The 26,261-nt window shown below is 48.3% G+C and overlaps 13 protein-coding genes across 13 annotated transcripts; 9 read left to right on the forward strand and 4 right to left on the reverse strand.

The window, feature by feature from the left end:
• Window positions 1–560: 560 nt before the first annotated feature.
• Window positions 561–2,866, forward strand: N7537_003600 (putative nucleoside diphosphatase (Ynd1); the record flags this gene model as incomplete). Its single annotated transcript, XM_056894658.1, has 4 exons — window positions 561–570; window positions 624–658; window positions 713–839; window positions 897–2,866. The coding sequence occupies 4 exons, from the start codon at window positions 561–563 to the stop codon at window positions 2,864–2,866; spliced, it is 2,142 nt and encodes a 713-aa protein (XP_056754406.1).
• Window positions 2,867–3,540: 674 nt separating this feature from the next.
• On the forward strand, window positions 3,541–4,608 carry lea1 (U2 snRNP complex subunit LEA1; the record flags this gene model as incomplete). Its single annotated transcript, XM_056894659.1, has 4 exons — window positions 3,541–3,619; window positions 3,714–3,754; window positions 3,891–4,151; window positions 4,246–4,608. The coding sequence occupies 4 exons, from the start codon at window positions 3,541–3,543 to the stop codon at window positions 4,606–4,608; spliced, it is 744 nt and encodes a 247-aa protein (XP_056754407.1).
• A 617-nt stretch (window positions 4,609–5,225) lies between these two features.
• Window positions 5,226–6,182, reverse strand: N7537_003602 (uncharacterized protein; the record flags this gene model as incomplete). The annotated part of the gene is made up of 1 exon (XM_056894660.1): window positions 5,226–6,182. One exon carries the CDS (start codon window positions 6,180–6,182, stop codon window positions 5,226–5,228), a length of 957 nt encoding a protein of 318 aa, XP_056754408.1.
• A 1,363-nt stretch (window positions 6,183–7,545) lies between these two features.
• Window positions 7,546–8,765, forward strand: N7537_003603 (uncharacterized protein; the record flags this gene model as incomplete). Its single annotated transcript, XM_056894661.1, has 2 exons — window positions 7,546–8,228; window positions 8,285–8,765. 2 exons carry the CDS (start codon window positions 7,546–7,548, stop codon window positions 8,763–8,765), a joined length of 1,164 nt encoding a protein of 387 aa, XP_056754409.1.
• Window positions 8,766–9,701: 936 nt separating this feature from the next.
• N7537_003604 (NAD(P)-dependent oxidoreductase) lies at window positions 9,702–10,471 on the forward strand (the record flags this gene model as incomplete). The annotated part of the gene is made up of 3 exons (XM_056894662.1): window positions 9,702–9,729; window positions 9,788–10,008; window positions 10,067–10,471. The coding sequence occupies 3 exons, from the start codon at window positions 9,702–9,704 to the stop codon at window positions 10,469–10,471; spliced, it is 654 nt and encodes a 217-aa protein (XP_056754410.1).
• Window positions 10,472–12,212: 1,741 nt separating this feature from the next.
• N7537_003605 (FAD-binding oxidoreductase) lies at window positions 12,213–13,942 on the forward strand (the record flags this gene model as incomplete). The annotated part of the gene is made up of 5 exons (XM_056894663.1): window positions 12,213–12,518; window positions 12,588–12,691; window positions 12,751–13,096; window positions 13,155–13,390; window positions 13,441–13,942. 5 exons carry the CDS (start codon window positions 12,213–12,215, stop codon window positions 13,940–13,942), a joined length of 1,494 nt encoding a protein of 497 aa, XP_056754411.1.
• A 221-nt stretch (window positions 13,943–14,163) lies between these two features.
• Window positions 14,164–14,640, reverse strand: N7537_003606 (uncharacterized protein; the record flags this gene model as incomplete). The annotated part of the gene is made up of 2 exons (XM_056894664.1): window positions 14,164–14,323; window positions 14,423–14,640. The coding sequence occupies 2 exons, from the start codon at window positions 14,638–14,640 to the stop codon at window positions 14,164–14,166; spliced, it is 378 nt and encodes a 125-aa protein (XP_056754412.1).
• A 617-nt stretch (window positions 14,641–15,257) lies between these two features.
• Window positions 15,258–16,595, forward strand: N7537_003607 (uncharacterized protein; the record flags this gene model as incomplete). Its single annotated transcript, XM_056894665.1, has 1 exon — window positions 15,258–16,595. One exon carries the CDS (start codon window positions 15,258–15,260, stop codon window positions 16,593–16,595), a length of 1,338 nt encoding a protein of 445 aa, XP_056754413.1.
• A 541-nt stretch (window positions 16,596–17,136) lies between these two features.
• N7537_003608 (uncharacterized protein) lies at window positions 17,137–19,516 on the forward strand (the record flags this gene model as incomplete). Its single annotated transcript, XM_056894666.1, has 2 exons — window positions 17,137–18,355; window positions 18,417–19,516. 2 exons carry the CDS (start codon window positions 17,137–17,139, stop codon window positions 19,514–19,516), a joined length of 2,319 nt encoding a protein of 772 aa, XP_056754414.1.
• A 605-nt stretch (window positions 19,517–20,121) lies between these two features.
• On the reverse strand, window positions 20,122–20,702 carry N7537_003609 (uncharacterized protein; the record flags this gene model as incomplete). The annotated part of the gene is made up of 3 exons (XM_056894667.1): window positions 20,122–20,266; window positions 20,317–20,649; window positions 20,698–20,702. The coding sequence occupies 3 exons, from the start codon at window positions 20,700–20,702 to the stop codon at window positions 20,122–20,124; spliced, it is 483 nt and encodes a 160-aa protein (XP_056754415.1).
• Window positions 20,703–20,999: 297 nt separating this feature from the next.
• N7537_003610 (uncharacterized protein) lies at window positions 21,000–21,747 on the forward strand (the record flags this gene model as incomplete). The annotated part of the gene is made up of 2 exons (XM_056894668.1): window positions 21,000–21,008; window positions 21,082–21,747. 2 exons carry the CDS (start codon window positions 21,000–21,002, stop codon window positions 21,745–21,747), a joined length of 675 nt encoding a protein of 224 aa, XP_056754416.1.
• Window positions 21,748–22,097: 350 nt separating this feature from the next.
• Window positions 22,098–24,515, forward strand: N7537_003611 (fungal specific transcription factor domain-containing protein; the record flags this gene model as incomplete). Its single annotated transcript, XM_056894669.1, has 5 exons — window positions 22,098–22,168; window positions 22,362–22,644; window positions 22,698–23,281; window positions 23,329–23,499; window positions 23,549–24,515. 5 exons carry the CDS (start codon window positions 22,098–22,100, stop codon window positions 24,513–24,515), a joined length of 2,076 nt encoding a protein of 691 aa, XP_056754417.1.
• A 128-nt stretch (window positions 24,516–24,643) lies between these two features.
• Window positions 24,644–25,990, reverse strand: N7537_003612 (metal-dependent hydrolase family protein; the record flags this gene model as incomplete). Its single annotated transcript, XM_056894670.1, has 1 exon — window positions 24,644–25,990. The coding sequence occupies one exon, from the start codon at window positions 25,988–25,990 to the stop codon at window positions 24,644–24,646; it is 1,347 nt and encodes a 448-aa protein (XP_056754418.1).
• Window positions 25,991–26,261: the final 271 nt, after the last annotated feature.

A 26,261-nucleotide genomic window follows, 5' to 3' on the forward strand; every position in this document is an offset into this window, starting at 1 on the left:
TTAGTCTGCATGCCGCAGTGAGACGAGTACACATCTGCAGGAGTAAATAACCTTGGAAGTGTATGTGGTGTACATCAGAGATTGTACAATGTTGTAGATACTTCAATGTTACTATAGATGTGATACTAATTATACTGGTTATACTGTTATACTATGTTGTATTGTACGATGAAATTATAGTACGATGAAATGAAAATAAGCTGGAAAAAAAGAAAAGAAAAAAAAAAGAAAGAAAAGGGATTATTTGGTCACAGAAAGTTACATTACCCATAAATTACCCCACTTTCCCGAATTCAAACCAATCTGGGCCCTTTTCGCCACTTAAAATTCCTAGTCCGGCCCGTTATGCTTCGTACCGCCCCGGAGTCGTCGCGTCCAGGCCGCTTTTGGCACTCCTTATCTTTCTTGGCTGGAGTCCCTCTCTTTCTCTCTCTCTCCTCTCTCAAGTCTTCTTTACTTCCTGTCATTCGTTTACCCCATATTCTTGCTCTTTAATTTGAAGAATTGTTCTCTTTCTTTTTGACAAGTCTGTCATGATCTGCGAATAATCAAAAGTCCAAATGGGCAAATGTATGCAGGCCCACCTCAACTTTCATGATACGGCAAATTGACCTTTCTATTAGGGCGTTATGGTGTTGTCCTAGACGCGGGCTCGTCTGTATGTCGACCTAGTTTGGGAGACTCGGTGTCAGATAACTAATCAACTGTATAGGGGACTCGCGTACACGTTTATCGATGGCTACGAAATGCCGCTGCACGAAAGCACGCCCATGTGGAGGAGTTGAAATCGCTACCGGAAATCAAAACCAAGGAGGAATGGACGAAGAAGATTCACCCTGGTGAGTCCTTGAGTCAATACCAACCAACAACCCGACATTAACCCACCTGCGCAAAAGGTGTTTCTTCATTCGCCAATAGACCCGAATTGGTTGGATCAGACCATCTCGCTCAACTGTTAGACCACGCCAAGGGAATAATTCCTGCGGAGGATGCCAAGGATACTCCCATATTTCTCCTCGCCACTGCGGGCATGCGACTGCTAGGAAACCTCGAGCGCCAACTGCTTCTGGATCAGATCTGCTCTTATGCTCGTGACAACTCAGACTTTTTGCTTCCGGACTGTGGTGTTCACATCCAGGTGATTCCGGGTGTGACCGAGGGACTATACGGATGGATTGCGACAAATTACCTGATGGGATCCTTTGATGCCCCGGAAAAACACGACCATGGGAAGGGACACAACACCTACGGATTCCTCGATATGGGTGGCGCATCGGCCCAAATTGCATTCGCCCCGAATGTTACGGAGACAGAAAAGCACGCCGAGGACCTCAAATTGCTGCGATTGCGGAATATTGATGGATCTGTTCAAGAGCACAAGGTGTTTGTCACCTCGTGGTTGGAGTTTGGCGTGCACGAAGCCCGAAGACGTTATCTAGATGCTTTACAGACGGCAATTGGGCCAGATATCAAAGAGTTGCCTGACCCTTGTCTTCCCAGTGGATTGCGGACTACGCTTGACGGCAAAGTCGCATCGGCGAGCGAGACGGAAACATACCTGCTAGGTACAGGCAAATTCGACGAATGTCTCCGTCAGACATTCCCACTGCTGGACAAGGATGCCCCGTGTGCGGATGAACCGTGTCTGCTGAACGGTATCCACGTTCCAGCTATCGACTTCGATGTTAACCATTTTATCGGGATCAGCGAATACTGGCACACCACTCACGAGATTTTCGAGATGGGATATAAGGATAAAGCATACGACTTCAACACATATCAAGAACGGGTTCAAACGTTCTGCTCTCAAGACTGGGACTCCATTGAGCACGGCCTTGAACAGCACAAATGGGGAAAGAAGGTTGACCATCAAAAGGCCCACGAAGTATGCTTCAAGGCATCATGGATCATCAATATGCTACATGATGGCATTGGAGTGCCTCGCGTGGGTTTGGAGGATACAACTGGCTCTTCGCACAATGGAACTAAAGAAGTCTTGGCTCATGGAAAAGAAAAGGGCTATCTTGATGCGTTCCAGGCGGTTAACAAGATCGACTCTACCGAAGTGAGTTGGACTTTGGGTAAGATCGTTTTGTACGCATCTTCCCAGGTGCCTCTAGAGATTGAAGAAGGTCTCCCGGTAGGCTTTGGCAGCAACATCCCCGGTATCCCGGCCGACTTCCAGTATCCCAGTGTTCAACTACTACCGGATTCAGATAGCTTCCACAGTGAGCACTGGCATGACGCACTATTTGACGGTGATTCCCCGCGCCGGATCCCAGGCCTCGTCCTCTTTATGCTCATTGTTGTTATGGCCGGTTTCTTCTTGTGCGGACGCAGCCGTCGATCGCGGATTTTCAACCGCGTGAGTAACGTCTTACGCCGTGGTGGGCCATCGCACCCCAATCACCCTAAGAAACGAAAGGGACTTAAGTCGATGCTGCCATTCATCAATCGAAGTACCCCCTCTTATGAGCGAGTTCTTGAGGACGGTGCTCAAGATTACGAGCTTGGTGCCATCGAGTCTGACGGGAGCGAGGATGGTGGACGTCTTTCCGAGGCAGACTCGGCTAGACTGGGACCACCGAACCGAGCGTCGAGCTGGGGCAGCAACAACAACACTCCCAGTTTTAAATACGCGTTAGATAACAGTTCGACTGGGACGATTGGTCTTGGGATCAGCGGTGGTGGCGGTGGCTCAGGCATCGCTATGGATCGAGCAGGCTTGGTAGTCAGGACGGAGAGCAGGGACCACCTGGCTCCAATTGCTCTAGGCCCTACAACCAACGGCCGTCGATCAAGAGCTGGCAGTCCAACAAGATCCCACCAAAAATCACCCAGCATGACCCCCCTGGCCGACGACTAACGCGACATATCTGCCGGGCCCGAATTATGCATAATTACTTACACTGCATTGCATTTTCAATTGGAGTTTATTTGTTTCACATGCGTCGATCCAGTTCGGCGCTGTCTGGTTTTTTGCTTTTTTTCTTTCTCTTCTTTTTCATTTGCAAAGGGAGTTACTCTTTTTACTGAGTCGCGTGCATTGTGGCAGGCTGCTTTCGATTCTTCATATCATATTTCAAACACTGTGCTCCGGAGTACCTTTTTGTTGGTTGGTTGCGGTGCTTTTGATCTCAGGCCGGTGATTTACACGTAATGAGGTGTGTACTATTAGTGGTTGAGAATGTTTTTTTCCTGAATATAGATTAATACATTGCCAAGGTTTATCCTGCATTTGAATTGTACATCTTAGTGCTAATATTCATTAATTGATTATGCTACCTGGTAAGCCCTGGAGGTAGGCAGTTACATGTTCGAGCAATCAAGTTCCAAGCAAAATGATATCACGTGACAATATTGTCACCGCCTGGCAAAAATGATGTAGAGAGAAACTGGCGCAAGTAGCTTCCGATTTACTCGTTGCATTGATTCACCGAACTTGTTCAATATTCTTCCCAAACACTTCACCTATGCTGTCGCGATAGAACTCACCATCCCATACACCCCTTACTCTCGGTAACCGCCACCACCGCCACCATGCGCTTGACCGCTGAGCTCATTCAAAGTTCCCTAACATATATCAATCCGCTCACAGATCGTGAGCTGGATCTCCGAGGTGCGTTCACCCACTACACACCTGCCTGAAAAGAACAGGTACTACACTTTTGATAAGAGCTGGATTGATATCGTCTTTTTGTGTGGTCGTGTAGGTCACAAGATCCCCACAATTGAGAACTTGGGTATTGCCAAAGTAAGTGCTGTAGTTCTTCCCAATCCTTGAGGCATGCTTGTCTCTATTGTCTCTCTCCATGTTGCTGCTAGACCAATTTCCGAGTCCGCAGTCAACTCAGTCATTCGTTTGTGAACCCGATGTTGACAGCTTTTAGGATCAAGATGCGATCGACTTCACCGATAATGACATCTCTTCCCTCGGAAACTTCCCCCACTTCCCTCGCCTCCGCACCCTCCTCCTGGCCCGCAACCGTATCAATCACATCCAACCGGCACTCGCTACTTCAGTGCCTAATCTGACGACTCTGGTCCTGACTGACAACAATGTGTCTGAACTTGCCGACCTCGATCCGCTGCGGACCCTGGGACGGCTGACACACTTGTCTCTCCTCCAAAACCCAGTGACACGCAAAGAGGTTTGTCTAGCCCTTCGTGCATATACTAGTTAGATCTGGCTATATATTATATGGTCTGGATTCTGTTGGAAGCTAAGCTAACTGGTTCTCGTAGAACTACCGATACTGGCTCATTTGGCGCATTCCCTCCGTTCGCTTCCTTGACTTCCAAAAAGTAACCGACGCCGAGCGTGCCACGGCTAAAGAGCTCTTCGGCACCTACGAGGAACCCTCATCCCTCGCATCCAAGATTCTGGGTGTCAAGTCTCGCACCTTTGACGTCTCCACGCCGGCTGAACGCATCCCCGCCGAAAAGGGTGTCCGAGTACAACTCACGGACAAGGAGCGCAAGCGCGTTGAGAAGTTGATCCGTGACGCGAAGAGTCTGCAGGAAATCACCAAGTTGGAGAAAGAGCTTAACGAGGGACGGATACCCGGTGGAGCGGATGTCGATGGTGATGAGGCCATGCAGATGTGAGAGATGATATTCGGCTCTTTCTCTCATATGGGTTGTGCCGTGGATCATGAACATGCAATCACGTTTTGTTGTCTTTTTTTTCTCTGGAGCTTAGCTTTCTGGGTTTCTTTTCTGACCGGGTGGGGTTTAGTGTGTATCGTATCTGGGTATTCATTTATTCATGTGCCCCTAGTTTGGGATTGGAAAAAGAATCCCGGCTATGAATTGTGAGCATATCGAATTGGAAAAAGATCATTTGATGCTTCAACAGAAAAACATCGTGTTAGTCTATCAGACTGCATCTGGAGTAATGATCATCGAGGTGCCCCTGAACAGCACAGAGCCTAAAGGTTCGCCTGCCGGCTATCCTTTACTTGACGACGCATCTATCAGCCAATGGCGGTTTCGTCGCTCATGGGAGTCTACTACTTAACATACAGATGAGGTTCGTTCTCTATGACTTCACTACTGCTGTCTTATATAGCTTCAATCCCTGTGAAGTATTGAATTTACATTGGATAGAACATGATGTAATGTCAAGGCAAAATTGTATGATACATGTCAAGAAAAAAAAAAGTCCTATATACGACTTTGCTTCAGCCTTAGATATATACATCAAGTCGATTCCAACCCAGGGATCATTCATACCCAGGGTCAAAGATCCTCGCCTTGTAGAATTCAGCATCATCCCACCCTTTCTTATCCGTCACGGTCTTGGATGCGCTCTCATCACTAAACGACACATATTGTCCCATATCACCCTTTGCCCCGCGCACCCAGGCATACTCTCCAGAAGAATGCTGAACCAGAGACTTCAGTTTATCGACCTCCATGAGAACATCAAATTCCCCACTGGTTGTGTTGTACTTATATGCAGCAGCGGTATGTGTCAACAGCAAGATGTCATCATCCTTGTAACTGGCAGAAAGATCGTGGCCGTTGCTCGCCCTGCCTTTCACCTTAGGCAAAGGGATTGCTTTTCCATCCCTCTCTAGCTCGATGGCCATTCCTTTTCCCACCACATCAAATTTGTGAAGGTAATCCTCCCCGATGGCCCACAACTTGCCACCATGCCAGAGCACCCCATGAGCCTTTTGAACAGTATATTCATGGCTCTTCTTGATATTTTTCAGACTATTGATATCTGACACATCGGTTGGAACATACAGTGTCAGCTTATGGGAGGCTGAGCTTGCGGCAACAAATGCTCCCAAATAAGGGATTCGTTCGAGGGAATGCGGATTGCCATCGGGTGTTGCTGACCAGACGACGTCGTCTATCGTCGTGGACTTCTGCCCAGATTTGATATCGATCATGCCAACTTTGCCCCCGGACGCGGCGACCAGGGCAACCAGGCCCCGGTCAGCTGTTTTGCGGATTTTGACTTCAGAAAGGTCGGCCCAAACGTCCTTTTGCCAGGGCCATGGGTTCAGGTCGGCAGTGAAAGACCAGTGAATGGCGTCTTTGTTCCATTTGGAAGCATCTCGTGGGAAGACGCGAACGGACTTGGAGTGCTGGTCGGTAACAGCCAGATGGTAGGCTGTTGCGAAGGGAGCTGCAATGGAGAGAGAGAGGAGAGTACTTTTAAAATGCATGATTGTGGTGATAATAGGTGTTGGTTACACCACCAAGGAGTAAGTCATTGGAAAGAAAATTAGACAAGAAGGGACTTTATGGATTTATATCTTCAAGCTTCTACGGGATGATATTATCAACATAATTGGGGAATTGCTTCACCATACAACTATTAGGGAAACCATGCTCGTAAAGCTCGTATGCCATCGCGTACTCTGTCAATAACACGGACCAAGATGGGGACAACTATTCCTGATTTGGGTTGGGATCAACAACCCCTATAGTATACAGGCCAATGTGATGCTCTCTTTTTTCTTTTATTTTTATTTCTTTTATTTTATTTTATTTTTTATTTTATATCAACTCGAGCGAGATTCAACTAATTTTCGTGGAGAATTAGAATGAAGCTATTCTTAGATTCAGAGATCGGGGCTAGCATCAAGGGCGGGATAGGGTTTGGCAGGCAAGGGCTGTGCAATACGAGTTCTTCATTCTTTGCAACCTCGGTATAGTGACAGGGATAAAACGGGACGTATCTCGTATAACGCAGATCCGATGGGAAATCTAATTAACCAGCAATCAGGCAATGATGAATGATGTTGTCAGTTCATACAAGTATATTTAACCGCTTGTGCGGCCTTGTTTCTTTTTTGGATGTCTTTCTAGGTATATATGAAAACGGTAAAAAGCATACCTTGTGCAGGAGACTACAACATAGTGTGTACTAGACTAACAGTATCGAACCCCCGATAGCTCTTGATAGGAAATAACTTGAAAAGAGCATCCCGACTTTGCTGCATCTGATCTCCTGAAAGCCAACTTGCAATAGTGGAGAAGGCGGATCAAGACGCAACTCTGGTGTTCGTGTTTGACCGTGGAAAGACCATCCAGTGTCCCACATAATACGAGCCTACCCCAAAATTCCTCTTAACATTTCATTCCGCGTATTTACCCGCCTTTGCTTGAAAAGTTATTTTTCATGTAGAAGGGGCTTGACTGCGTAGAGACGCCCAGGGACTATGTTGTATAAGGTAGAAGTAGTACCCTGGAAACTCTCTGTATTGCGTTAAGGAGAGGAAGAAACGATCTACAGAACCGAGACTAAATGTTAGTAAATAACTGAAGTTATGTGACTCCCAACACTACGCTAACTGGACTAAGTCTCGTATTTTATGACGATCACATTCTAAGACGACTGATGCGACGGGAAAGGCCCCTTTACGGATGTGTGTATAAAGCAAAGGCTCTTCGGGTACACTTCATCTGCCGCTAATCGTCTTGACTCTCGCCGGATCAAAGTAGTGGACTACGCTATAAATTGTATCCTCCCTGGGAACTGGACTCACTCAAGCTTGCTGGTCAAAAGAAAACCCAAGTCCCATCATGCGGTATACATTAGTCTTGACTACTCTTCTTTCTCTTTGCTTCACCGTCACCACCGCAGCAGACCCTCGTTATTGCCAGGGAAAGACGACCCTTGACGGCAAAGACTTCACCCTCGAAGAATCCGCGGACAATGCTCACCTACCTGTGCTCGCAAAGTACTTCAAGTCAAAGGGTAAAATTGCGAGTGTCACTGCGGTTCTTCAGTCCGCAAATCGTGCCTTAAGCAAAGGTTCTCCTCCTGTCGGTAATGGGTCTCCCGCCGAAGCATGGGCTTGGAACTCGGGCGATGACAAGACGAAGGAGTGGGTTCCGCAAGGAATCACCAGCTCTGCCGATGCTTTCGGCAAGGGAACCTGGAATGACCACGAGGCGTGGGTTGTCAGTTGGTATCGCGATGGAGACAGTGTACGGCTCAGCTTTGTTGACCGCAAAACACACAAGTATCGCCATGTGATGCTTGTATATCCTACTGCCGACGATGACTTCAAATCCCTCACTATTCATGCGGGTGGCATCATGTGGTATGGTAATGTGCTGTATGTTGTTGATACCAAGAATGGTATTCGTGCATTTGACCTGGACAATATCTGGGAGGTTGAGATTGCAGATGGTGTGGGAAAGACCAAAGATGGAAAAGGATATTCTGCGGATGGGTACCGATATGTGCTCCCTCAAATCCGGTAAGTCTAGTCTATTTATTATTTTCCTTTTGACCAAAGACTGATAGCTTTCCAAGTTGGTATAAATGGACTCCCGGCGACTCTTCTCCCTTCCGCTTCTCTTGGATTTCCCTTGATCGCAGCGACTCACCCGACACTCTCATGGTGGGTGAGTTTGTGCGTGATGGAGAAACTTTCAAGGATGCCAACAAGACGCCAGTCCCTATCCGCTATGTGAAATACAATCTAGATGCTACGACCCGGCGCCTGCACACCGACGGTAAGGGCATCGCTACCGCAAGCTGGGCCCACTGTGTCGATGTACCCAATGTACAGGGTGGTGTTTCATACGATGGCAAGTTTTACATCTCGCGCAGTACGGGCAGAGCTCCCAAGGAAGGCGATCTTTTTATTTGGGAACAAGGGAAGACAGCGACAGAGCACAAGGGGTGGTTCATGGCTGGAAATGAGGATCTGAGCTTCAATCCTGTTCGCAAAGAGTACTATACTGTCACCGAGTATGATGGAGATCGGTACATTCTGGCCTACAAGGTCTAGTTTTACTCGATCTGTCATTGGAAGGACTGGTCCAACTGCAACATCGGTGGCGGTGCCGATATAGCATAGTCCTTATGATTGCTGATATCAATAATTAATGTTACGCAGTTGGTAGAACTATAGTACCTGGTACTTTATTTCAGGCAACTGTAATAGTTATTATTTTGATTCTTTTACCGGTCTTAATGCAAGCGTCCGGGCCAGAATAGGATATTAAGGCATGAATAATTAGTAAAATGGAGGGGGTTGGACGCTGGCGCCTATAGGACTGCGTATGTGCAGTAAGTGATAGATCTTGTCGTGCTTGTGCTGGGCCTGTGGCGAGTATCGCAGATCGACCGTCTTCATTGTAGCTCCGGTATAACCGACCATTCTCTCGCCCATCTCCCTGCACAGGCAATTTAGACGAATGATGATTGGCAGGACCTAATGTCTCTCCACCGGACAAAGGTGAGTCTTTGTGGCAACCGAGGAGAGTCCTGTTGGGCTTAGGAGGTAGCACGGTCGCTGGGTAGCCAGGGCTGGAACATCCTTCTCCTGAGACCATAGGGCTTATTCTGCATTGGAGTTGCAGTGATAATCCAGATAGCATTGTGTGGCAGACACACTCCGGTGCTGGCGGGGGATATAGCCTTCACACATTGACCTTCATTGCAGACAACACGTTCGAAGTTGGTATCTAGCAGTGGCTGGACTTGACGTCGAACCTCCTTCCTTACCAGGGGGTTGATTGACCTGGTGTTCAAAGATCTGCCACACTAGGAGACTGCGTTTAAATTGCCGTTTTTGGCAAACGAGATGCGTATTCTGGTGGGGCCAATGCTTGGCATCATCTATAGTCCACTGCTTGCGCAGTATAAAATATAAAATGCCCTCACCAGAGACTTTCTTCCAAATCTCCGACTCAAAGCTCAAGCACCTGCAGAATTTCGGAAAATGCACATTCTTGTTCTAGGGGCTTCTGGTATACATGGCTCTGTCCTTCGATCTGATGCAGAATCTCTAACTTGGATGTGACCTAGGTGCTATCGGCTGTCTATTCTGTGATATCGCTCTTAATGAAGGGCATCATCTTACACTATTTGTCCGAAATGCCAGCAAAGTTCCCGAACACCTCCGCCTGAGTGAAGGAACAGAGATTATTGTAGGCACGCTTGAGGCCGATTTGGACCTGGAAGTAGCCGCAAAATGTGGAGCAGACATCATCTCTTTTGCAGGGCCAGCATTTAGAGCACAGGGCACAGTATGAGCCCATTCTACAATCTTTTCAGCATTTGATTGGATACTGACAGATTACCTAGCCTTTGACAGATGCCTACAAACTCCTCATTCCAAAGCTCGCCTCCCAAAACATACCCCGTATTCTCATTCTTTGCACTCCATCTTTCAGAGACGAATCTGATATTATAACATCGACGTGGTGGGCAGGAAAATGGTTCATGAAGCTGTTCAGTCCTGGCCAATATCAGGAGATGGTAGGTGTTGGAGAAGCGATTTCTTCCTTACCCGACACAGATGGCCTCCAATGGGGATTATTCCGAGTCGGCGGGCTTACAAACGGAAAGGAGGCACCGGTTAATGCAACATACTTGGGTAGTGGAGTGGATAACACATGGATTATCCGAGCTAGTGTTGCGAGATGGGTTTTGGATGAGGCGGTTGAAGGGAAAGCGGTGGGAAAGATGCCATACATATGTAACAAATGAGGAATGCGGGAGGATCTTCAAAGAAATATGAGAGACAGACAACCTCACCGCCTGTGAGATAGCAACGGATTAATATTTTGCCTTGGAATGCTTATTTACTTTCTCTTCAACCTCATGTTGGCGCAGAATTCATAAACTCATGACATGCCTCAGAGACGCCCTCACACGAAATCCCGGGATGGCTGCAACCGATGTAAGAAATGACGGATAAAATGTGTCAAAGTGCACCTCCTTGTCCGACTTGCAAAGCTCGAAATGCAGTGTGTGAATACAACAGTAACGCCTTTCGACTTTCCAGCTGGACTGGGATATACGAAGAAAGGCATCCATCAGTAAGTAGGCAGCTACAGAAGACGGTGCCTGAAAACTCACATCAAAAGCCGCATCCTGAATTTGCTCAGAATACTCCAAGCACGCCATCGGCTTCACGCACACGGGAATTGCAACTGATGCATCATTGGACACTGAAAACATGCAGTAGCTTCTCGCCAATACTAAGAGAAGTTTTCCAAACATACGTGGTAGAACAAGCACTGCATTGCCCATTCCTGATGGACGCACTGCTAGCCCTTACGTCATTCCATATGGCGGCTGAACTCCCTATGCATAGTTCAGAAAAGGCAGAATTTCTGGGTGATGCTCTACAATACCAGAGCAGATCATTGCCTGCCTTTCGTATAGAACGAGAAAATGGATCACCAATAAACTGCGATGCGCTTTTTGCGTGTTCGGTGATAATGATGGTTTGTACTGTTATTTCCCCGTCACTGGAAAGCAACACCGATGACAAGCTAGCGACCAGAGTGAGAGTGCCCCCTGATCTAAAATCCCTTTTCCATTTGGTGGAAGGGATTCATTCGATCATTGACCAGGCCCGCCCGTCACTTGATGAAGGGCCATTCCATTTTATCATCCAACCCTGGTCCGGAGCAGATCCAACGTTCTTGTTTTCAGAAGATGGCGCCCTCCCTCCAGTGTTAAGGAAGCTTGGCTGTGGTATCGACGGTCCATCTCAGAAGATCCATGGACACGCTATCGATACACTTGAGCATTGTGCTCTAGCCGAAGGAATGGTGATTCCGTGGATAGTTATGGCTGGAGGAGGTTTTGTCGAACGAGTTCAAAGCGAAGAGCCTTTAGCATTACTTATATACATTTGCTGGGGAGCTCTGCTGGGACGTCTCGAGGGGATGTGGTGGGTTAAAGTGGCGGGAAAGACAATAGTACAAAGCCTTGCTGAGCATCTTACGCACCAAAGTGAGGAATGGGATGAGGTTGTGAGATGGGCGAAAGAGACAGTGGAGATAGATACCCTATAACACCCCACGTAAACAAATAATTGTTGATTATTGTAGCATTATTATTCCAACTATATGCTTAGTCATATGCCAATCCAATCATGTTCAGGTTCTATAATTTCGTTGGGGGCAATCTTATGCCTATCACTCTACATACCCTACAACAGCTGAATCGTCCGTCACAATTTCGGCACAATGGTTCCACTCTATACGCCAAGTGGATGAAATAAAACCCCCACCGAAAACAATCCAATCTAAACCGGCTATAGAACGAGCTAGAGAAGCTAGAGAAACTGGAGTAGCTTCAGGGCCTTTCAGAATTAGGCCCAAATCCTGTAACACCCCGGCAGCGAATAGCCAAGACTTCTGTCACTTTCGCTTCACTCCGCTCTCCGTCGACCAGGCTTCCAAAGTTGTATACTACCTAGGTATACTCATTCACCATGCGCATGGCATTAGCCATGCTCTCGCTGGTTGGCGTAGTCGCAGCATCGACAGCCGCTGATGTATCGCCCAATGTCTCCGCAGGCTGCAAGGCGCTGCAAACGCCCCTTGGGGATTCGTTGTTCTTCACCAGCAGCAGTATCTACAAGTACGAAGCGGCGAACTTTTGGTCGAACACGGAGCTGATGGCTCCTGGCTGTGTGTTCCGACCGCAGTCCAGCGCACAGCTTGCGGAGGGTATCGTGGCGCTGGCCAATGCCAATGCTCAGTTCGCTGTTCGGGGCGGTGGACACATGGGTATTCGGGTGGGTTTTTGATCTTCAAGTTACTAATTGCACTAATATGTTGGATTGACCCCGTTTTGACGATCACAGGGCTCCAATAATATCAATGATGGTGTCTTGATTGTTATGTCGAACTTGACTACTTTGGAATTATCGAAGGATCAGTCCACTGTGTCCATTGGTCCTTCTCACCGGTTAGCTCTTTGTTTCGTTCTGTTTGCATCGGTAATGGTCTTTACTTACCTCTGTTTAGGTGGAGTGATGTCTACGAATACCTGCAGAAGTTCGAACTGACTGCTGCCGGTGGTCGTCTCGGCCCTGTCGGTGTGCCTGGATTGCTCCTCGCTGGCGGTATCAACTTCTACGGTAACCAGGTTGGCTTCGGCTGTGATACCGTTGTCAACTACGAGATTGTTCTTGCCGATGGCTCAATCGTGGAAGCTAACAAGACAAGCCATCCGGATCTGTTCTGGGCCTTGAAGGGTGGGAGTAGTAACTTCGGCATCGTCACCCGGTTCGACCTGGAGACTATCAAGTCAGCCAAGGTTTGGGCTGGTGCGCACACCGTGTCCGCTGAGCACATAGATCAATTCTTAGAGGTATGTCATATTGGTGTCCTTGGTTGCTCTAGGATTGGCCACTAACTAGTTTCATTAGGCCGCGGCTACCTATGCATCTGACATCCATGACCCCAAGACGCACATTGTACCGGCCCTTTTGCCTGGCGAGACTAATCTCGCCTCCGTGATTCTGTTTTACGACAGCGACACCATCAGCTACCCCGATATCTTCAAGCCGTTCACCGATATCCCGGCTATTAGCAGCACCCTTGACTTTAAGACGGTCGCCGAATTTGCCGCTGAAACAGCCGTAGTGGTGGTTGATGGTATCAAGTACGATCCCTCGCTCAGAAGACCATAGACTAGTAGCTAACCAGACTTAGTGACGTATTCGTCGCCGGAACCGTTAAGGGTACAAGCTACAAGGAGCTCCTCAGCGGAATCAGCATCATCAACCAAACCTTCTTCAACGAGCTCCCCAAGCTGTACGCGCAGATCCCTACCGCCAACATCTCCACTATCCAGCTGGACTGGCAACCTATCGGCGCCGACTGGATGAAGGCCTCTGAGGCTCGTGGCGGGAACGCCATCGGCTTGGACTCCTCGCAGGTCTATCTCTGCTACGCGGAGGTGGTTGAGTGGATTGGCTCGGCTTATGATGAGATTGTCGCTTCCTGGGTGGAAGAGACAACGTACAAGATTAACAATGCTACCCTGAAGGCCGGCCTCTACGATGCCTTCAACTATATTGGTGATGCTGCTGGATTCCAGTCTATCTTCCCTGGCTATGGTGCCGAGAACCATCAAAAGCTCCGTGCTATTGCGAAGAAGTATGATCGTCGGGGTGTTTTCCAGACTCTAATGCCCGGTGGATTCAAGGTTTAGGAAATCCTCGGGAAGTGTATGGTTCTTCCTATGGATGGACAGAATATGGATATATAGTATCTACTGGTAGGATCTATGCCTGTTTTACAATACTCCGAGGTTTCAGAGGGTGATAGATCCATGTTTCGCGTGATGCAACTGGCATTTGGGTTTGATGGCGAACAAACGGACCAGTATCTTAAAGATATCGAGTGCAATCAATTTGGTATGGGCACATAAAATTAGACGATGAAGTCCCGGAGTCTTTCCTTATTGAGGATTTCTCCTTCCACCAATCTCCCCGTCTCAGTGACTTTCCCATTGACTTGCTCATAGCGTACCAGCGCGGGAATGTTGTTAGTGCCCCACGTTGTCCGGTAGACATTCCGAGGGTTACTCCACCTGATAGATATCAGCTCAATGTATCGGATGACATGGTTTTAATATGTAATTTGGAAATAAAATATCACAGGTTTAGGCACGAGAATGGTATAAACTTACTCAGGCTTTTGTCCAACCTCGATAATAGCTAATTCTGGTGCATCATCTCCGGAAAATGCCTTGTTGATATGTGGCAAGGCATCCCGTACGTCTGGGCACCAAGGTTGATTGGTAATTGGATCTGGTGAAGATATGAAGGCAATGAATAATTTCGAGTCTGGGCTCAGTGCCAGCTCTTTCGCCGAACTTGGCAGTGTGAGATTTTTGGTGATTGGCATTCTTGCGGTGTTGGATACAGTTCGAGTTTGAGTACAGAATGTGGGCAAGAAGTATGGCCGAGACAATCGAATTCTGTTCGAGATCCAAACTCCAGGCATTTACAAATTCTCCGTCGACATGTGGCCTTTGTTGATTGCATGACTAAGCACATCGCAATTCCACCGCATGAGGATTTCTCTTCACAAAGGATTGTAGATATTTTGCAATATCATCAATGTCATCAATGTCACCATGTCCCTTTTTAATGTGAACAGAGGTACTCTTATCTGGCGACTGCTATATTACACATAGGGTCTATGCACCTATTAGCTACAACTCTCAATTTGACCTGTTCCTATAGTCAAACCTCAGGGTTCAGTCCTTTGCCCTATCTACCTAGCTATCTCGATGGGTGAACTGACATATTTTTCGTGCTAGTTTTCTTTTCCTGGGGACTTATAATGGACTATGCATGTGGTCAGTGCTGAATTGTGGATATCCTCGTATTTTCCACGTTGACACTGTCCGGGCGTAGTCGGGGCGTAATGTAAGCGAAGTTTAGCCCCAGCGCTACTGCAGGTGAAGCCTTCTTTCATCGCATGCTGACCAAAGCTGTACAATTCAGCTTTACCACAGTATGGATCAAGCAGCATCCAGCTTCCGCGCACAGTTCCTCAATCCATCGGACTTGTTCTCAATTCTCTTGATTATTGGCGGAGATGTCATTGGGCTCGCTCTAGCAGCCCTCTCCGGCGGACCTATTACTCCCGTCACATTCTCTTTCGGATGGGTATCGTATGCCATCTCGGCGCTACTCACAGCCCAAAGCGAGGGCAACTTCATGCCCCCGAGCCCTGACTCTTCGCTCCGGGTAATCAACCTAAGCACGGGGTATACTCGATTCAACCGGTCCTGGACTTTAGGGCGAGTGTTTCAGAATTACGAATATTGGATGCCGAAAGAAGTGGAACAGCGACTGGAAAATCACCCGGTCTTGTACCAGGATGAGGAAGCCGGGGCCGTAGACACGGAGATGTCAGAGAAGGGCGCGGCAACGGCAGAAATATACCCTAATCCTCGCAAATTTGTGAGCCCTCACCAGGCGCGTCTCTGCGTTGCTGTTTACGAGTGGGCGCTGGATGGAAACTATCCCGTGGCGAAACCTGGTTATGACTGGGTGCATTGGCTGGGAATCATCGTGTCGGTGGTTCAACTAGGCATCGGTGCAGCACCGTTTGCCCTGTACGGAGACTGGAGTATCTTCCTGGTGACTGTAGCCGGGACCATCCTGGCCTACGCGTCTGGTGCGCTGCCACAGTGGCAGAAGGAGAAATGGGCGTGTCGAATCTTGGACAAGCGCAAGGATGTTGCATTGACGCTTGGTAATGGCATGCAGCATGTGATCATGGTGCTAGGGTCAAAGGGCGGGTTAGATTTGGAAGACATGGCTGGGGGGCAGTTGCCAAAGGATGGGGAGGGACGGCCACGTAGGGGCCGATTGATACGACTGATGAGCCCTGGCAATACTACACGCATGATGACGTTCTTCTTAACAGCGATGTGGCTCATGCTTCTCCTCAGCAGCACGGGAATTCAGGACCATGCGTGGTATTTACTCGCAGTGGGAGGCATTGGCATGGTGCAAAATCTCATCACGGCCGGGGCTCCGCGTCAGCCGGAGATGCTGGGGATACCGATCCGACTTGCTATGCATTCGAGCTCAGGGAACGAAACAGGCCCGATACCAATGGTGTTCGCCGAATTCAAGGTAATGCATACCCTGATGGAGCTCGAGTTAGACTTCAAGGGGGCTGGCCGAGCTCTGCTCCCAGAGTTCTTTCCTGGAGGCGGCGGCCTGCAACCGTGGGAGGAAAAATGGTGGTCCAGCAATGAACCGGAAATTCGACGCCAGCTACTACGGGCGGCGAAAGGAAAAGAATTCAACAAACAGATGCGCAGGACGCAAGCTGGCTGAAAAGTGGTGTACGATACCCCGGTATATGGCAGTTTTCCACCAAGTCCTGCCCCGCAGGTGGTGGTCTGTCTTGTTGATCCAAGCAAAGGAGAAAGAGCCGTCATTGCATGCATGCATTGTGTCCCAAAACTTTGCTTTTCACATTCAAACAACTGCCTTTTTCTACTCCGAATAATCGTTTATGCGACTACATATACCTTCTCCAAGTTTTACGTGTTACTAAGGACTTCGTTGTGTTTAAGGCTTAGAATGCCACGACGTAGGAAGAATAACATATCACATCACAGAATTACTATTTGTATCTTGCCTGGACATACATGCTGGAGAAACAGAGGCTGGATATGAAGATAGGAAGCATGAAGACAAGGGAAACAGTTTAGCAGCAAACGAGACAACAACGTGGAGAGTAAATACGAGAATCTCTTGGCATGGGAACTGACCAACCAGTACGAGACTAGCGTTTTAGGGCTATGCTGGCGCGGGGCTTCATCTGACTGGAAAAGTGCGACTGTCAAAGACCCTCGTTGGGCAGACAATCGCAATGGCGGAGCATGTGTTCTTCCCTGATGAACCCCCGAGGCCTCTTCGAATCAAGTACAACGGTTCACTATACGATGGAGGTAATTGGGACCAGTTCCCAGTTCGCCATGGGTGGAAATTGGAAACAGGAGCTGAAAAGTTCCCTCGACGCCGAATCCCACAGAGATTCCACTCTGGAATAGAGTGCTGGCTCTACTTCGGCATGCTCCACTATGTGTTCGGGGACCAGCTGGATCAGTCCGATTTTCTCCTGCGAAGGGAAGAAGACCCCCAGCAGTATATCACGACAAAGCATCTCCATAAATATATCGACAACGCCAAGGAATGGAAGAAGAGGAAACTTGGCGAGCGAGCCGTTGACATTGTCAATAAAGTCTGCGAGCAACTTTCCGGGTATGGCGATTATTATGTGCGGAATGACATGTCACTGGCCATTCGGCTGGTCTGCTATGTTTTCTGGAACGTTGCAGTCAAGCGAGACGGTCCTCAGACCCAGACCCATCATGTTAGGCAATGGATGTTCACCGGAGAAATTGAGACTAAGCGAATGGTCGCAGAGGGATGGTGCCCCTTGGAGGCAGCGAAGTGTCGCGTGGCTGGTGGTGGAGTGGACACCCCAGCGTATCTGCTTCAGTTAATGCGTGTCAAGCCTGGCTGGAACAAGATAACCCACGAGTTCTGCAAGAATACAGAATGTGTGGCTAACAACGTCGATGAGAGCGAATATGTCACTCGGCACGTGGAAGAAGATTGCACTTGTTCGCACCTCCAGGCAAATGTCGAGCAGCTGCATGCAATTCTCCGGGATGGGGGAGTCCCCCTTTTGATGCTCACACCTGGTAGCGAGGACGAGCTCGATAACCAGAATTTCAAAGTTGAGATTGTGAGCAAGCGCGTCGGGAAGCAATATTTGGCCATCTCGCATGTGTGGTCCGATGGGCTGGGCAACACGGAGGGTAACAGTCTCCCGAACTGCCAATTAAGTCTCCTTTACGGGGAGGCAAGGCGTGTCCTCACTGGCGGTGAATATGTCCCTCGCTATGAGGGCGGCCCATTTGCAACGCTGCACACTAGTGCGGCTCGACTTGCCCATTTCGCGGGCAGCCAAACTCTGCGCAGAGGCGATTCAGTACTGTTGTGGATTGACACCTTGTGCATACCCCATCAGCCCGACGTTCGGAGCCTGGCGATTCAGCGCATTCGTGAAGTATACGTGGATGGTCAGTGCTCGCTTTTGACAAATTACTGGACGATCTTAGGTGGTAACCTAACCGATTATAGCTTACCGGACGATGATCATTGATTCGGAGATGAGACATGTAAGCGCCAGCTCTACAAGTCATCTAGAGCTTCTCCTGAGAGTGCTGCACTGTTCGGGTTGGATGCGCCGGTTATGGACGCTTCAAGAAGGACTGGCAGCTAAGAGCAGGCTGTATGTGCTGTTCTCTGACAAGGCAGTTAACATTGCCACTATTGCCGACGAACTCCTGACCAAGCTTGACCGAGGAAAACTCCCCGTCATGCAGGAGAGGATTGCTACGTTCGCCATGGGTGTTTGGTTCACCTTCTTTAAACATACTATTGACTCTGCATCCAAATTCGAACGTTTTGTTAACCTAGTTGTTAGTCCTTTCGACAAAAGCGACATTACCAAGGATCAACTAATTCTATGGAATTGGTTTAATGTAGCCACGCGAGCCACCAGCAAGGCAGCCGATCGCCCAATCATTCTAGCGGGAATCCTCAATCTCGACGTGAAGGAAATTCTCCAGGTCAAGGGTTCCGATGAACGGATGAGGAAGTTTTACACCCTGATTGACGACTTTCCTCAAGGCGTGCTGTTCCAGCCTGGGCCACGGTTTGAAGAAGAGGGGATGCGCTGGGCAATGAAAGTGTGCCAATATACCGAAGAAATCCGATACCTCTCGGGCGGACCAGGAAAAATTACACCTCGAGGACTTCAGATCACACTTTATCCGTCGTGGCTGTTCCCATCCCGTATCGTGTTCGACCTCGGCCTCTTTGACGTCGACAATAATCAGGGGCAACGGGCTTGGGAGCAGTGGATCAAAGAGCACAATATTGAAGATGCCGACAACATGCCGAGTGTATGTTTGCTGAATACCGAAGTCCCTGTTGTTTTCGAGCCAAATGAAACCTACGGGATTATTGTGCACAGGTCAGAAGGGTCTCGTCCTGGATCAAAGAGATCGTGTGCAGTGGTGTCACTGCGTACAACGGAGGATTCAGTCCATTATTCACGATATGAAGCCCTAGGGACAATCAAATCTATCGCCAGCTTTGTACAATGGCCAGACGGAGGGTATCTAGTGCCAGTCGCTTGGGATGACCAGCAAGAACGTGAATGGATTGTTGGTTAACTGAATGGACTGTTGGTTTGGGTGAGTGAATAGTTGGTCAACTAAGGTCATAAAACAGGATTGATAAGCAGAGTTATAGGCAAAAACAATGTTATTTACACTATATAAGTTTATATATCACCACTTTTAGCTTGGTTTACAGCTTATTGATGTCTTTTTTTAAATGTCTGTTTAGTTATATTCTTATGTATTGCAAGAAGCGGTCTAAGCCCTCAAGATAATCAAACATCCAGGCATTAATGATACCCGAAAAGGGACTTATACTGCTGCGTGGTCTCTTGTGGCAGGAAGAACCGGGACCGAGAGGAAACGAGTCTGGTTATATGATGATGATGTGATGATGATGATCTCATTAACCCGATGTAGCTCGCTATTACATACATGCTGAGTCTGGTTATATTTCACCGGCGAGGCTGACCCTAGGGAACCTCCACAGACCTCGGATTCTATGTTTAAAGTACGTCTTAGTAGAAGCTTGAAAGAAAAATAAAAAGTAAGTTCATGACCTCGTGTATGCACATGTCGAGGTCATTAGTGCGAGCCACATCGAGCACCGAATAAAACATAGGCAAATCTAGTGGCTCATAGAAAGTAGACCCGTGAATTTAATTGACCTGGCCGCTTTCACCCTCACCTTCCTCGTCATTTCTCTCAACATCCTGTTCCCACATGGTATCGGTATGCTCCCCAGGCCACAAGGTGGCACAGAGGTCACGCGCATCGGCCCAGTCTTCATAGCCACCATCAGAGCTATAGATAATTAGCATGGATTATCTGGATGGATGTAACATGTAGCATACCCAAGATCCAGGTTCTTCGGTGCCAGCATCCAAATCCTGAGAAGGATGGATGTAACGACAACATCGTATGGCTTTCGAGCAGTCTTGCAGAAAGTCCACTCGCCCGGCCTGCACAGTATGAAGGGTTCATGGGCATTTCTTCTAACCCCGTTCAGGTCTATGCCTTTCTCAGAGTCCATGACCACCGGTGTAATCCTGTCTTCATCCTCGGTTGGGCCGCTGAGAGGAACCCGGGCTTCTTTGATGATATTGGGGACATCCTGGATGAGCTGGGCCCAGGCGTTTTGCCATTCAGGAGTATCCCAGCCGTGGATGGCATAATAGTGGGTGTAGCTTTTTTCTTGTTAGCAGTGTAATGTTTGGGATGATGGATAGACTAACCCCATGGTTGAAGATGAGTGTTGTGAATGGAAGTTGAGTTGTTGGAATCAACTTGGGCAGTTACAACCTTAAGAATTCACCTTCAGGGAAATGACATCACTTCACAACCTTCCGATATCTTTCTGCTTTCGAGAGAAAAAGAAATGATGAAGAGAAGTGAAAGCCCAGGTGATTACTGTTTTACACTTTTATTCAATCTTTGGCCTGAACAAACAGGTGTCTCAAAGCCTCCATTTCCCTAAGCACTCCATCTTTATCCTCATTCCCCGTCTTACACAGCTGTCTTTCAAGATTTCACAGAGATGGCTGAAGTGAGTTTATATGAGCCTAACTATCTAGATAACTTTGGGATGATTACGCTAACATCTCTCCTCTGCTACCTAGTCGACAACTGATGAGCAATGCTTAGCTCCAGAGCTTCGTCAAGCTCTTGATGACTTGAAAACGGTTGTCCATGCGACGAATTGCTGTCTGACTACTTCTCGCTTTCTGGACACGTTCCCAAACGTCAGTACCCAGCACTCAGAGATCCAGAGAGCTGTCGAAAAAGTGATTCGGTTTGCGCGGGACCAGGAAGAGAGCGCTGATCAGGCTGTACAAAAAGCCCAAACGACATTCGAAGCTCTATCTCCTGAACACCAACACAGCTTGGTGCAGTACTACGGGGAGGATCTCAGTTTCTACCTTGAGATCGCCATTCCTCTGGACTTGCCGCGTGCTCCCACATCCCCTTTCAAGGAATTTCAGGTTTTGCTATTTGATATGGAAAACCTCCACCGTGCACTCGCCCGGGTACGTGGGGTGGAGGCAAACATCACCAATGTCTTTTCTGGGCTACCTTCCATCCAACGACTGAGGCGGGAAAACCGGGACGAAGAAATCCGGCTGTTAGAGTTACGCAGCTCGGCTGAGATTCAACTTTGTAGGCAATTCTTTGCCTTGGATCGGGAACGACAGGACATGCTCTGGTTATGGTATCAGGACTCTATGGGGATCAGTGCGATCCAGAGGGATGACAATGCGCAAGACCCTTACTCGGCTAGGAGCTGAGATGGAGGCAGCCATGAGAATGATGAGATTGTCAATTCGAACGGTATCCGAACACGCAATCATTGAAGCACGCAAACCAGCAAATAGGGGGAAAGAATATCAGATGCCTACAGTTTCCGATTGGTAGTATCATTCCTCGAATAACCGACACATAATTCACTCATCAGCCAGATATGGGTTGTGGGTCAAACCACCCCGTTTATCTCGTATTCTTTAATCTCTTCGGATATTGCCAATGATTGGGAGTGTGGGGTAGATAACGGGCCAAATTGCCGAGTTTCGGGAAATTGTCCTTTTTCTTATCCTCTGTCCACTCTCCATGGCCCTTCGGATAACTGTCCAAATTGATTATGGACTCTGCCTCGAAACGACGACGAAGAAGACGGGTTGCCGACGAGGATCGCAAAAGAGCACCCCGAGCGTATGCATGATTTACCCGAGATGACGCGTATCCACTAACTGGCTCAGATGCGATCGCTGTAAGACCAGAAAAAGCAAGTGTGTGGAGGTGATGCCGGGAAGATGTCAGCGGTGCTTTGCGAGTAACCTAACCTGCAGGTTTAGAAGGTAGTGAGTCCATGATTTTGAGAAAACATCTGTCTAACATGAGACAGGGAGAGATCAGCTTCTGTTCAAGATACTGCGTCTAGTGACCTCATCGAACCTAGCATGCCCACTACATCAAGCACCAGCCAACCCCAGCTATTGCAAGACAATGTCAATCATAATGATCCGCTTTCTCCGGCATCAGTCTTGTCCCAAAGGCTCGCCGAACATGTTATTGCAGGTCAATCCAAAAGGGTCCCGTGGCCAAACATTCTCTCCCGCCTGAGGGAGGCTTTCTCGCTAGATAGAGATGCTACTCCCGAAGAAAGGGATATGGTCGCCATCCAGGCCGTGAGTCATATCAATAGTTTGATTCTCGTTTCATGTTAACTAACGAATTCAAGCATATGACGCGTTCAAAGGCACCTCATCCATCTGAGATGGCACGTTTACATGCAGCCATTGATGCATTTCCCCCACGACCGGTTGCCGACTTCTTACTTTCGGTATGCATTAAGCATGCAACAGATACATTTTTCTACTTTGACCAGAGCCAAATGCTGTCCGATATTGACCAATTTTACATAGACACCACCTCGCCGTTGAGATCTGACTTGAGCTTTGTCTGTCTTGCAATGGCAACATTCGCACTAGGCAGCCAATGGACGCCACTAGAAAGACCAGAAGGATTTGCAGTCAGTCTGCATCGGGATAATGATGATTTAGGCCAAGTGTTCTACACCCATGCCAAAACGCTTATCCCCGACCTGATTGACCGACCTTGTCTCCGATCCATTCAAGCGCCTTTTCTATTAGGTGTCTATCTAATGCCAGGAAGTGCCATTGGATCATCCTATATCTATATGGGCTTGGCTTTGCGCAAAGCTCTGGCACTTGATCTCCATCTCAACCCAGAGGATCAAGCAGTTGATGTTCGGGAGAGAGAGGTCCGGTGTCGGTTATGGTGGTCAATCTATTCCCTCGAGAGGTAGGTGACAAGACCATCGTCAACGCCAACCTCACTAACCACTATAGATGTACTACCGTCAAACTAAGCAGGCCTCGCTCTATTGATGTCAATGTAATCAAAGTGCCACATCCATCGCCTCTCCCAGCACTGGATCGCCTACAAAGATACAACAATATTCAATCTCAGATGGCGTACACTCGTCTAATCACGATCCTCGACCGAATTGCCGAAACATGGTATGTTGCTTCGACCCTAATAGAATAATATGAACTTATTTTATTCAAGTGGCGCTATCGTCGAAGCCGAAGAGGAGCCAGAATCCGAAGCCCTGGCCTCTGATCTTCGACAATGGAAGAAGTCCTTGCCGCCAGACTTCAAGCTTGATAACATGGACCCCAAAGACTCGAGATACCGCACGATATTCCATCTCTATTTGAATTATTACTATGCTTGGATAACTATAGGTAAAGTCTCGCTCGTAACTGTCGCCCGAACGAGGCTTCGCTGCCATATGTTTCCTGCGTCGCGCCCTCCTGATCTAAGCGACGCTACTTTGAGGCAATTTCGATATTGTGCAAAGGCAGGCAGAAAGCTTCTTCTGCTATTTGAGGGTCTGACAAAAACCCGCAACATCACTCGTTTCTCCTTCACCGACTTCCAGGGATGCAGTATTGCGACTATTGTGGCACTAGTGGCTGGGATTACGGAACGCGATTCAGGATACAATGCTCGAGTAAAATTTGGTTTAGATTGCCTTCGGAGAATGGCAAGTGGGAACATGACAGCCAAATTGGGGGTGAAGTTCGTGGAGGCTGTGCAGTCGATAACAAACGAGGCCGCGGAGAAGCTCCATCAGGCGTCCTCTACGGCCAACAAAACGCAGGATGTACAAGCTTCGGTTTCCGCATCTGACTACAGCCAATGGGCCGAATGGCTTACCACATTGGAACATTCTCAGGCACTGGAGCAACGAGTAGCCTGTGAGGTAGACTCCGCTGTGCCGTTTTCACCTACTGTACTGCACCCTCGGTCAAACGAGAATACGACTGATTATACGTCCGATTGGAGGACTGTTGGTGAACAATATATCTCGGATAGCTCAATCCCGCAAAACCTAGCACATGGATCAACTATGCTGCGAGAGTTCCAGTCGATAGAGGATGACCTTTTGTCGGGACTCCAGAGTGATGATCCAACTTTCCTCATGGGCTTAACTGGGATCGATGTCCTAGACTTCTCTGGGTTTACATGAATATCAAGTACAATAATCAGGAAGAAAACAAAACCTATATTTGATTCGTATATGTTTATTTCTGTCTTAACACTCACAACACTAACCGCCATGCAATGCAATGCAGTGCGCAACAACATAGATAGTCATTATACTCTCACAGGGATATGACCATCCTCTAGCAATGCATCCCATCTACTTTTATAAACACGACCATCCTTCATCACACCAAGCACATGTGCATCAGGCTTATCAAAAACGGTTACATCCTCAAGCGGATTCTTATTTAGAATCACGACGTCAGCATGGAAACCCTCCTTAATTTGACCCAGCTCATCCGCACATCCCATCATCTTCGCCGGATTCACGGTAGCACTACGCAAGATCTCCAGCGACGATAAAACCCGTGATCGCAGTGCAAATTCATGGGTCTGCGCAGAGCCCAGCGGACCCAGCAAATCAGAGCCATAACACATAGTCACACCAGCCTCCGAGGCAACTCCCAAAGCCTCAAGACCGGACTTTAACACGATCGAGTTCTTTGTCTGAGACTCAATGGGCAGATAATTCTTCCACCGCTCGGAAGCCATCTGAGCATACGTGATAAGCGTAGGGGTCAAGTAGACTCCCTTCTCGGCCATCAGCTTAGCAGTGGGTGGATCGATGAAGTTCCCGTGCTCAATACCACGGACACCATTGTCGATACAATGCCGGATAGCCTTGACGGTGTATGCATGAGCCGTGACAAAAGTCCCAGCATTATCGGCACATTCCACCATCGCCTGAATCTCCGCCGCTGTAAACTGCAGATGCTCCAGCTTATCCGTTGGCGAAGCCACACCACCAGAGCCCATAATTTTGATAAAGTCCGCACCGCAACGGATCTCCTCACGGACAGCACTCATGCACTCTGGCACGCCGTTGCACATACGGCCTAGGTGATTATTGTTGTGGGTGCCGCCGCAGCATTCCGTAGCTTCATGCGGGCCGCGCAGATCCCCATGACCGCCAAATTGCGAGAGAGCATGTCCTGCAATGAAGATGCGTGGGCCGGGGAAGACACCGTCTTCGATAGCTTCTTTCAGAGCAAGCTGGGCACCGCCACAGTCGCGGATGCTGGTGAAGCCGCGATGTAGCATCTGCGAGGCTGTGTAAGGCTGGCGCAAGAGGTGGACATCATTTGGGTTTCCGAAGGCTTTGGATAAGTCGCCGAAGCCTGGAACTGCGCATAGATGTACATGGGCATCGAATAGACCGGGGCAGAGGTATTTGCCTTGGCAGTCTACTGTTTCGAGATTGTTTTGTGAGGCTGGGATGGATAATTCTGAACCGACGTAGGTTATTTTGCCTTCGGTGGTAATGAGTGTTGTGTTTTCTTTGATTGTGCCTGATTCGACATCAACGACGTTGGCGTTGATGAATTTATACCCCTGCGGTGCGGGGCGGGTCCATGGCTTGATGTCTGAGCCGGGGAGGATGGGGATGGTTTGTGCCATGATGGGATTGTAGGATATGGTATGAAAGAGTTCTAGTTCTATTGTTTAAAATATTGAGTTTAAATAGCCAGAAAGAGAGAAGTCAAGTGAGGAGTTATCTCCCATTCGGCAAATTGGTCGACAGATTCCCGACGCCATCGGACCGATGTACCTTCTCCGCATATCTCCCTCAATGATAAGCCTCCATTTATAGTACGGGGAATCCGGGGCATATCAACTCATTTTACTGGGAAATTTGAACCTTCTCATATTTGTCTGTTCTGTTAAGCCA

Source organism: Penicillium hordei, assembly GCF_028827395.1.
Source record: "Penicillium hordei strain IBT 12815 chromosome Unknown utg000002l_segment0_segment0, whole genome shotgun sequence".
NCBI lineage: Eukaryota > Fungi > Ascomycota > Eurotiomycetes > Eurotiales > Aspergillaceae > Penicillium > Penicillium hordei.